The sequence below is a fragment of the Selaginella moellendorffii genome, unplaced genomic scaffold, assembly GCF_000143415.4.
Source record: "Selaginella moellendorffii unplaced genomic scaffold, v1.0 SELMOscaffold_188, whole genome shotgun sequence".
Taxonomy (NCBI): Eukaryota; Viridiplantae; Streptophyta; class Lycopodiopsida; order Selaginellales; family Selaginellaceae; genus Selaginella; species Selaginella moellendorffii.
In genome coordinates, this window is record NW_003314448.1 from 26204 (window position 1) to 37966 (window position 11763).

The 11763-nt window shown below is 50.4% G+C and overlaps 1 protein-coding gene across 1 annotated transcript; it reads left to right on the forward strand.

Annotated features, from left to right (window-relative positions):
• The first annotated feature begins 492 nt into the window (after positions 1 to 492).
• On the forward strand, positions 493 to 2235 carry LOC112343723. The gene has a single exon (XM_024667708.1). The coding sequence runs from the start codon at positions 493 to 495 to the stop codon at positions 2233 to 2235; it is 1743 nt and encodes a 580-aa protein (XP_024523476.1).
• Positions 2236 to 11763: the final 9528 nt, after the last annotated feature.

Genomic DNA, 11763 nt, shown 5'->3' on the forward strand with positions numbered 1-11763 from the left:
TTCTTCAAGGGGTCCCTTGCACCGGCAATCTCCAACCGTGCTTGGTTCCCAGCCAGCCATGACTGGCAGAGGTGGCCAACGCCAGTCTCGAGGAAACGGTCGACCCCCACGGTCCCAACCGAACTGGCCAAGCGGCCGAGGGCGCCAGACTACACCACGACCTCCTCCAGCAGCCCAACAACGCCAGCCAACTCAGAACCAGAAACCACCTTCACCTCCCAGAGGACAAGAGATGCAGCCCTCACAGCACCACAACAACACCCCACTCCACGAACGAACCCAACGCTATGGCTTGGGAAGAAACTCGCCTCCACAGCAACGCCCGCACTCTCCAGTTACGGCAGTGCCTGTGGACAGAAAAGGCAAGGCAAAAGTTTCTGGCTACCTTTGATTGCCCCGCATGAAGCTTTACTTCATTTTGCCGGCAATCAAAAAGTTTCCCAGCTAGAAAATAGAGTGGAGATTGGTGCTGTTCACAATTTGTCTTCTCGCATGTTGAGTGCCGCTGAAAAGCGCCTCCTTGCTCTTGGGCTCTCATTCATTCCTAATCCAGTGCCTCTCACGGCCAAAAAGATTATGGAATGCTTAGATGACTTTCAATGCTCAGTCCGTCTTCGTAATTCGTTTAAGGACAGCAACAGTCTTATACCAGAGTTTCGGGTTCCCAACCCAAACTTTGATCCTCCCCCTGCTTCCTGGCACATGGAGTCACGAGTTGCCCGCATTCGAGAGCACCTTCTCCAACGTCTTTCCTGTTGTAAAAGACCTCGATCTTTTCTAAGAGGATGGAGACGTGATGCAGTCCTTGCGCTGCGACACGATCATAGTATTGTGATTAAGCCAGCCGACAAAAACCTTGGCGTAGTTGTTCTGGACCGCACGTGGTACATTCAAGAGGCTATGCGCCAACTCAATGATCCTCTTGTCTACAAGAGAGTTGAGTCGATTCCACATCAACCCATGCATGAGCGCCTCCTCGAACTTCTCCTGAAGTATAAATCTTGCTCATGGCTGGACAAGAACACAGCCAAGTACCTCATCACTTTGCCCTCACCTCCACGTAAAGCTTGTTTGTTGTATTTTCTTCCAAAAATACACAAGCAGCCAATTCGTGGGAGACCAATTGCTAGCTATGTTGGCTACATTTGGGAGCCACTTGCAAAATGGCTCCACCGCCAACTTTTTGGCATTCTCCTCCAACAGGAAACCTTTCTTATGGACTCCCACACTCTCCTTCATGATCTTCATAAACAACAGCTCCCAAAAGACTGCCTCCTCTTCACTTTTGATGTGGAGTCGCTCTACCCGAGCATTTCCACACGTGAAGGGCTCTATCGCCTCCATAAATTTGTATATAGAAATTTTGGAGATTCGATGCAAGCACGCTTTATCATGGCTGCTGCAGGACTCATCCTTGAACACAATTATGTTGAGTTCGATGGGAGTTATTTCCTTCAAATCCGAGGCACTGCTATGGGGTCAAACTTTGCTGTGGTGTATGCTTGCCTTTTTCTTTGTTCCCTCGAGGACGAATTTAAGGCCACCTCTTCTAAATGGCCAATATATCTTAAGAGATATATTGACGATGGTGTTGGAATTTGGGATGGATCAAAAGAGAGCTTGGAATGCTGGTTGGCTAGCTATGGAAGCCTCTGCAATTCTATAAAGATCACCTCAGTGATCTCATTTGAATCTATGGATATTCTAGACATCCATTTTTTCAAAGGCCCACGTTTTGAGAAATGCAGGTGCCTAGACTCCACCACCTTTCAAAAGCCACTAAATGCATACCAATATCTTCCATGGAACTCAACGCATCCTCGACACCAAAAGATTGCCTTCATTCGTGCTGAACTTCGGCGTTACCTCCTACGAGAGAGTAACCCTGAGAGCTTCTGTGCAATTCGCAAGCTTTTCTATACTCGTCTCCATGCACGTGGATACCCAAGAGCCTTCCTTATTGAAGCTTTCCGGACAATCCATTATACGGACCGAGATAATGTGCTCTACTCTCCATCACGCAAATCCAGTAGCAATAGTCTACAGGCCCCCCTCATTTTCAAGCTGCCTTATACTCTCCATAGTGCGGCACTTGATGTGGGGAACACCCTAAACCCTAAACAGGTGATTTCTGAAGTTCCATCAGACTCACTCCTCAGAGTGATCACATGCTGGACACGGTCCCCAAACCTTGCTTCCCACTTGGTTTCAGCGAGACTCCCACCATATGGATAAGCTACCTTGGACTTGCCCAAAGCTACCTCTTGCAAACTCAGAGTGGAATATTCCTGGAATATTCTGATGCTTTGAAATATTTTTTGAGGTTAGCTATTAAACATGATGAGGAACAATTAGGACGTGCTGCATGGCTGATATCCATCACCATCACCGTTCACAATATACTGCTATGAATAAGCTACCTCTTGCAAAGTCGGAGTGGAATATTCCTGGAATATTCTGATGCTTTGAAATAATTTTTGAGGTTGGCTATTAAACATGATAAGGAACAATTAGGACGTGCTGCATGGCTGATATCCATCACCATCACCGTTCACAATATACTGCTATGAATAAGCTTCACACCACTAAGCTTGTTTATTTCCTGACCACTAAATGAAAATTCACTCCCTCGCCTCCTCTACTTGCTCTCGATCACGCCGTTTCGACAACGGCACACGGAGAATGTGGATTGCACAAAGTGGTGCCGCGATCTCGCCGGATTGCAAAAAAGCCCTAAGTTGTTTGAGGAGAGAGCTCGAAGGCGCTAGAGAGAGAGTGTGAGAAAGAGGGAGGGAGCGAGCGTCCAGGGCGGCACAAGCATCGCAGACCGCGGCAGCAACACACGGAGCTCGTCTCCCTCCTCTTTCTCCTCTTTTCTCTCGCTCTCTGTCGTTTTTATCGATATCTCCCAAACGGCTGGGAGAAACCTCGATTCCTTCGACGGGGGGCTTCTAGGAGTGTAGATTCTCATCCTCCTAGAAGGCCGCGGCGAGATCTGCCACGGATCTGGAGATCTCGCTGGCCCTAGGTCGCTGCTGTTTTTAGGGTTCTTCGGCGGCGGCTAGGGTTTTTCGGGGCTTAGAGATTTGGAGGAGTGGAGAGGACAGCTAGGAACACCACGGCTGCAGCAGCTGGACGCTCTCCTCTCCTCCTCTTCTTTTTTCGCTTCTCATGGTTTCAAGTTTTTTGGGAGCTCATAACTCCTGAACGGCTTGGAATTTTTCCACAAAAATTCACAGGGGGATAGCTGGGAGGGAGCCTCACACCCTCCCAGAAGCGCAGGCAAAAATTCTTCACGGTCTCAGAGTTCTCACCTGCCCTAATTCGTGGCTAGGGTTAGGGTTCTTGGCTGGCTTTTGCCCTAACTACGGTTAGGGCAGGACTTAGGGTGGCAGTGGGATCTCCGATCTGGCCACTCTAAGTGTCAGGGATCTTCGTTGCATGTGGTTGGCACGGCAGCAACATGGTGGAAACGCGACGGTTGCTGGTCTCGCAGCTTCGAGTGGGATTTCTCGCCTTAGGTCGGGCCATGCAAGGTGGTGACTGAGGTACGGAGAGCGTGAAGCTGCATGTGTCGGAAGTTCTTGGCGACTTGAGTCGTGGAAACACGACCAAGTCATGGGAACTTTGTTGACTGGTGGAGAACAGTTCGGGACGACATCCCGACATAGCGAAGTGTCCGCGGTGGATGGACGTGGAAGACACTATGGGCGCATTTTTGGATCTAGTGACAGGGAAGTGCTGTCACAAAGGGGGCCAGTGGCGGATGGCCGAGTTGGTTTGCTCGCGGAGGGGATCCCACATGGTTCTTGCTTCAGGGCTAGTCCTTTGAGGAGGTTCGCGGAGGCTTGCAAGTCTTGTGATTGTCGCGATGCCGGCAACGGGGGCTCGTATATCATTGAAGGGGGCCAGCGCACTTGTCTAGTGTGGGAGGCAAGGTAGCACGCTCTAGTCTAGAGCTGGAGGAGGCTCACACCTCGCTTGTTCTACGCCTTGGAGTTTGTTCGCAATGGGCACCGACTTAGTGCTGGAAGTACACTGGGGAGCTTGTGCAGTGGAGTCACCTTGGAGGCGAGTGACCCATGAGCAACGCCGGGTCATCGTGCTCAAGTTGGACCGCTTGGCTGCGACGACGTCGAGCTAGATCGACATGGTGTTCGTCTGGCTTGTCATCATTGTGACCGAGTGGAGGAGTGGCAAGGCGAAGCAGGTGGCTTCAAGCTCCGCGGTGGAGTCACCTGGGAGGTGGACGGCCCAAGAGCAGCGCCGGGCGTTCGCGCTCATAGTTTCACTAGTTTCTTCGAGAGTGCGCTCTCAATGTTGTTTTGATCCCTTTGGGATTGGGGTAATGTACATATATGTTTAGCGATCTCGCCGGATTGCAGCACCGCGGGGTGTCTTTGACCCTAAACGCCTAAACGCGCCTAAACCCTAAACCCTAAACCCTAAACCCTCCCTAAACCCTACACCGGACCCTAAACCTTAAACCCTAAAACCTAAACCCTAAAACCTAAAACCTAAACCCTAAAACCTAAAACCTAAACTGGTAAACCCTAAACCCTATGGCCACTTCGAGTACACTGTCATGCCGTTTGGCTTGACAAATGCTCCAGCAGTTTTCTAACACATGGCAAACAATGTCTTTCGAGAGTTTCTTGATCAGATGGTGATCGTCTACCTCGACGACATCCTCATCTACTCAAAAACTCTGGAGGAGCACAACAAGCATGTGCGCAAGGTGCTGGCGAAGCTGCGGGAACACGGCCTATACGCAAAGCTTGAGAAATGTTCCTTTGATCAAGAGTCTATGGAGTTCCTTGGATACATTGTCACTCCCGAGGGTATTGTAAGCAACTAATTTTTCCTAGTCCTAGTCTTTGCCAGAATCGTTGATGACTTTTTGAGGATGGTCTTCAATGTTTTGTTCGTTGCTTCTACTTGACTGTTGCCTTGAGGATAGTGTCGATAATGATTTTGCGGTAGAAATTGGTGAAGCTAAGGCAAACCTGAATGTCTGACATTGATTGTGAAGGCTCCCATTCGAGAATAGTCCTAACTTTGGCAGGATTCATTGTGATACCTGTAAGCGACTAATTTTTCCATTTTACTTTAGTCACTTAACCACACCTCCGACCACTTGGAGGAGTCTCATTCACCACCTCCATAAGTCTAATTCAGGACTTGGGACTTGTTAGCCCCGAGAATGGCATCTATGCCACTCAATATTTGCACTTGGTCCAAGTGCTCCATGTGTCCGATCCCATGACCGACACTCAAAGGTACCACCGACATGGCAGCCTGTTATGCTAACGCCATGCCCAATCACCTTTGCCACACTGGTAGTCCAATACCACTTGCATCACAATCTTGGCTCCCCAAGACTAGGCAATCCATCCATGAGTGGTCATCTCAGATCCACTCCTTAGCATCCTTAGGATGCCCACCGACAAGGGGAATAGCCTTCCCCAATATCCCTCTGTCAGTCTCCCCTAAGTCCCTTTCTGCCTCTGACCATGTTTGCCAACACTGCCACTGGATCGAGGCCCACAGCCCCGACCACTAAGTCCCACGGTCCTCTGGGACTTCCTCACCACACGACTGTGTCCTTGGTCACTACCCTAGAGGACTGCTCCTCTTCCTTTCCACAGTCTGGGCCTTTGGGACAACATTTCGGAACACCGTGGCCTTACGCGAGCCACCTGGGTACTCTCCCCGCCTTCTGCCCTTGGGTGCTCTAGCCATGGGCTTAGAGCGAGGTTCCGTTGAGCCACGCCTGGTATCCAAGTAGGTAGTGCCACCCACACTTGGACTGGGAGCATCGGCCAGTCGATCTCCCGGGGGAACTAGAACCGGCTCTTGAACACTTCACCAAGCTACCCCGCTTGTCGGTCCATGTTCACTCTAGTCTTGGACTTCCCAGTGGTCAGCTCATCACCCAACACTGGGTCTGGCCTTCCTGGGCCAAACTGGCTCCACTGGGCTCCAACCCCCACACTCTCCTTACTATACTTTTGGAACCCCCCGCAGCCCCCCCCCCCCCCCCCCTGGGGGACGATCGCTTTGGGCTTTCACCCAACTGCCTGTATTAGTATTCGGACTCGGACTCGGGCTCGAACTCGGACTCGGACTCGGTCTCGGTCTTGGTTTCGGACTCGGACTCGGTCTCGGTCTCGACTTCGGCCTCGGTCTCGGTCTCGACTTCGGCCTCGGTCTCGGTCTCGACTTCGGCCTCGGTCTCGGTCTCGACTTCGGCCTCAGTCTCGGTCTCGGTCTCGTGTCCATCTCGGACTCCATCTCGGACTCCATCTCGGGTCCATCTCGGGTCCATCTCGGACTCCATCTCGGGTCCATCTCGGGTCCATCTCGGACTCCATCTCGGACTCCATCTTGGGTCCATCTCGGACTCCATCTCGGGTCCATCTCAGACTCCATCTCGGGTCCATCTCAGACTCCATCTCGGGTCCATCTCGGGTCCATCTTGGACTCCATCTCGGACTCCATCTCGGGTCCATCTCGGACTCCATCTCGGGTCCATCTCGGACTCCATCTCGGGTCCATCTCGGACTCCATCTCGGGTCCATCTCGGTTCCATCTCGGACTCCATCTCGGACTCCATCTCGGATCCATCTCGGACTCCATCTCGGGTCCATCTCGGACTCCATCTCGGACTCCATCTCGGGTCCATCTCGGGTCCAACTCGGACTCCATCTCGGACTCCATCTTGGGTCCATCTCGGGTCCCTTTTGGAGCCTCGCTTATTGCTCGTTTCGTGCTCATTCCTCGAGCACTTCGTTAGGAGTTCCACTCCCGCTCTCGACCTTTCAAGTTGGAGCTTTTGGCCCAAACGTGTTACACTCGTTTGGCTTTCGCTTTGGCCACTACCACGTGGCACCCTTCCGGCTCCACTTTGGGGCCTAGGGATTTTGTGTCTCACAACTCCACCACCCATAGACGAAGTTCGATGTCCTCATCAAACGGTAAACCCTTTTATAAAGTAACACCCATATGTATTACCGTTTCCATCCTTGGCCCCCGGCCAATATTTGTCTATGGTTTGACATTGAAGGCTCACCATGCCTTCTCCATATTTGTCAATGGTTTGACATTGAAGGCTCACCATACCTTCTCCATATTCGTCAATGGTTTGACACCAAAGGCTCACCATGCCCTACCCATCCTCTAAGGAGGGTAGTCTCTCCAACTTAGAGACTAATTGAACCACAGGTAGTGGTTCTCTCCTTTTATTGATTTAGTTCTCGCTAAACCTCTTAGAGACCCTTCTCTAAGTCAATACCACTACTCCTTCTCGAGTAGTCTCAATTTCCATTGATTGAACGTTTGCACCTTGGAACTTTTACTCTTTGACTTCTGGAAGTCAATTCCCTAGGTGTCTCCAACACCTTGCATTGCACATATTGTGCAACTCCACTCCCTCTTCCTAGGAAGTTCTCTACTTGAGGGCACCATCATCCTCTCTTTTATTTCGTGCCACCTTGGGCACTAAGTTCCAGTTATCATACTTTGTGCTAGGGCTGTCCATGGCCCTATCATTTGGCTACCTTACCGCTACCTCCCTCGGAACTTCCCCTTTCGCCAAATCGGAGCAATTCCGAATCCATTCTTGGAAACTCGTTTCCTTTCCCGCAATTTGTTAGCATCCAACACATTAGTGTTCCTCGCCTAACTTTGCCACTTGGATTCCTTCCAAGGGATTCCACGGCCCTATCTTGGCCACTCATCTTTTACTCCTATCCGTTGATTGTTGCACCAAGCAACACCGAATCTCTACCTCCCTCCTTGAGGTATTCTTTTGATTCCATAGCAAAGGCTCGGCTTTGCCAAAACTAGGGTGTTCACCCCTAGTAAGTCTCTTTAGCATTTTCTGTTGTGGGCTCTATCCATGGCCCAACTTTGTGACCCTCTCATGGGTCTCTTATAGAGACTACTTTCTTGGACACACTATGCCATCGCAATGACATAGCTCATTTCCCTAAGGTGCTTTTCCCCACTTGGTCACCTTGACCAAGCCACACCATCCTCAATAGTTCAAATCAACACTTTAAACTAAGGACCTTATTCCTTACCCCAAACAAGGACCTTGTCCTTATTTAGCCACAAGATCACCTAGTGATCTCACCTCGGCACCTTAACAGGTTTGCTAATAGGTACTAGGTCTTCCAGACCTTTAACTTGTTAACTACGACCCCAGGGGCATCCCCCACACTTGGCGGTGCGCCCAAGCCAGCCCTTCTGGCCAAGGGTTCATAGCAACTGAGACTGAGTGTCCCCATCTCATTCACCACATCCTTGGTGCCACTTGCACCAAAGTGTTCAAGTTAGATATGCTGAGCCACACTAAGCAATCTAACCGTGCATCACGACTCCGAGGCATCCCTCGCTTGGCGGTGTGCCCAAACCAGTCTCCACATTGAGAGTCCATGACCACCGAAAAATGAGTGTCCTCATATTCCAAACCATCACCACGCCCTAGTGAGTTGGGACTCGAACCCAAGCACTAGAGGGTCGGGACTCGAACCCAACCTCCATATATGGGCGGCATCACCCAGGATGCCTAGCGTGACTCCCCACGCCGGTGCACCAACTTTTACTCAAAGCGCGCTATAGATCACAGCTTAGGAACCTAGTTCCTCCACACTGTCAAGTCCTCTCACTTGACAAGTCTGTGATCATGCATGGACTCCTCCACGCTTGGCCCCATGGCCCACCCTTTTTGAAGTTGTCACCTTCAACTAGGGTATTTATTCCCCTGACTTGCCAATCTCGCTTGGCAAGTCCTCTAACCACTGTAACATGGTTCTTGCACAAGCATGAAAGTCCTTGACCATCGACTTTCGTTCAAAGCCCTCTCTTTGAACACTCGGGAACTACTTCCCTAACCTTGATAGCCTTGCCTCATGGCAAGCTTCAAGACCACGCTTCTGCTGCGCCACTCTGATTTCGCGCATTCTATGAACCATTTACGCTTGGCCTTTCTAGGTACTAAGCTACCTAAAATCATCTTTGGGAACCTTGAAGGAACTCTGTCCCTTAGCTTGCTAAGGCCTCCCTTTTTACAAACTTTCCAATTGCCACATAGTCTAACATGGACAATTCCATATTTTAGACTCTCCACGGCATCACGGTTGCTAGCAGCAACAACCCTCAAGCCCCCACTTGATTCTCCCCTCCCAGCTGGCATAACCAACCTTGGTTATGCCCTTCGATTCTTATGGTTCGGTTCTATCCCCTTACTTCTTGCTTTTGGCTTCGCACCTTTCCTTTGGTCCTCTAGACCAGGAGGATAGCTTTGCACTTTCTATCATGCCTTAGCAAGTATTCCTAGGGATGAACCTACCCAATAGCCCAGGGAGTGGTTCCTCAATCCGGGTATGCTCACCTTATAATCCCACACACTGGGATTATATTGTTGTTTATGGGTCTTTACATACCCGTCACTAGCCTTGCCAAAATTCCATTTTTGGCTTTGTCCAACTTGGGTAGACAGTCTTCTCCTGTCTCTGCAACCTTGGACATTTGGATAGCACCTTCTATCCATCATTCGCTAGGGACTTAATCCCTTGGGCCTTATCCATTGCCTTCGCAACATCAAACACCACCTTCTTGTGTTCTAGAGTGTTCGGGTGTCCCAATGATGGCTTTCTTGACAATGAGTATTTCCTTTTATGACATTGACTTACTATATCGCAACACAAGCAACTTATCCCCCGTAAGGGTATATCCAACTTCCCTATGCTATTAAGAAGTCTTGGGTAGTGTAAGCTCCTGAGTTTTGGACTTCCCGGGAGGTCACCCAGCCCAGTACTATTCAAACCCAAGGACGCTTAACCCCAAATATCCCAAGACCCTTAACCGATTGGAAAAGGGGGTGCACTCTTATTCATGGGCCCTTTCCCTCTATATTTGAACCCCATGGATCGTCTCTCAAGTCGTTCCCTTTGGTTGCTTACAATCCACCACGCTTCCCTGCAAGTTCACGCCCTCGTGAACGGAAGCTGAGAGCCGCAGCTCTCCCGAGAGCCCCGCTCTCTTGACACCCTACCCCTCGGGTCGAGCCCAGCGGGAGCAAACTGGACCAGCCAGATGTCAATCAACATGTGGTGCGATTCCCCTAGCCAACCAACAGAGTCGGACCCGAGACCGCTCCGATACCAAATGTAAACTCCTGAGTTTTGGACTTCCCGGGAGGTCACCCAGCCCAGTACTATTCAAACCCAAGGACGCTTAACCCCAAATATCCCAAGACCCTTAACCGATTGGAAAAGGGGGTGCACTCTTATTCATGGGCCCTTTCCCTCTATATTTGAACCCCATGGATCGTCTCTCAAGTCGTTCCCTTTGGTTGCTTACAGGTAGCTACCTTCTACCCGTTTAACTAGTTATTCTGCACCTCTTGCTTAGTTGCCTCATAGTTGTCAAGTCCTACAACTCATTGCTTGGTGCTTCCACACCTCCATCATTATCTGGGTCACCACACTCCAATTGCATGCTCTATAGCTTAGGCTATGCCATTCCCATTTCCATTGGGATTCCTTTGGCAAAGGGTTCTCATGAACCCACGAACATAGCCTCAAGGTATCACACCTTGGCACATTTGGTGTCTCCACACCATCGGCTCCACGAGCCTACCTCTATGACACTTCCCCTTTGTGTCTAAGTCTTTGCCAAGACTAACACCGCTCTTTCTCATGCCAACCATCCGTTAGCATTGCACCATAGAGGTCACACACAACTTTGTGTCAAAGTTGTTTTCTTCTGGGAACACCTTTCCCATAACTTTAACATGGCACATTTTGCCATCGATGAGATACCCTCTGTTCTCATCCTTGGATCCTATGATCCCCCCCATCCTTCGTGGGGTACAACACACCTCAGTCCAAATGCTTCCATCAGTCCTTTTAGGACCATTCCTTGACTCTACTTGAGTCATCCAGCAGTTTTGGACTTGGTTAATCCACAGACCCGTAAGGTCCCACTTGTGAGGCACTAGCTCACTGGATTACACTTCCTGCATTCCTGTCCTACTCAGAAGGACTATTTTCACAAGTGTTACTAAACCCTGTAAGCGACTAATTTTTCCATTTTACTTTAGTCACTTAACCACACCTCCGACCACTTGGAGGAGTCTCATTCACCACCTCCATAAGTCCAATTCAGGACTTGGGACTTGCTAGCCCCGAGAATGGCATCTATGCAACTCAACATTTGCACTTGGTCCAAGTGCTCCATGTGTTTGATCCCATGACCGACACTCAAAGGTACCACCGACATGGCAGCCTGTTATGCTAACGCCATGCCCAATCACCTTTGCCACACTGGTAGTCCAATACCACTTGCATCACAATCTTGGCTCCCCAAGACTAGGCAATCCATCCGTGAGTGGTCATCTCAGATCCACTCCTTAGCATCCTTAGGATGCCCACCGACAAGGGGAATAGCCTTCCCCAATATCCCTCTGTCAGTCTCCCCTAAGTCCCTTTCTGCCTCTGACCGTGTTTGCCAACACTGCCACTGGATCGAGGCCCACAGCCCCGACCACTAAGTCCCACGGTCCTCTGGGACTTCCTCACCACACAACTGTGTCCTTGGTCACTACCCCAGAGGACTGCTCCTCTTCCTTTCCACAGTCTGGGCCTTTGGGACAACATTTCGGAACACCGTGGCCTTACGCGAGCCACCTGGGTACTCTCCCCGCCTTCCGCCCTTGGGTGCTCTAGCCATGGGCTTAGAGCGAGGTTCCGTTGA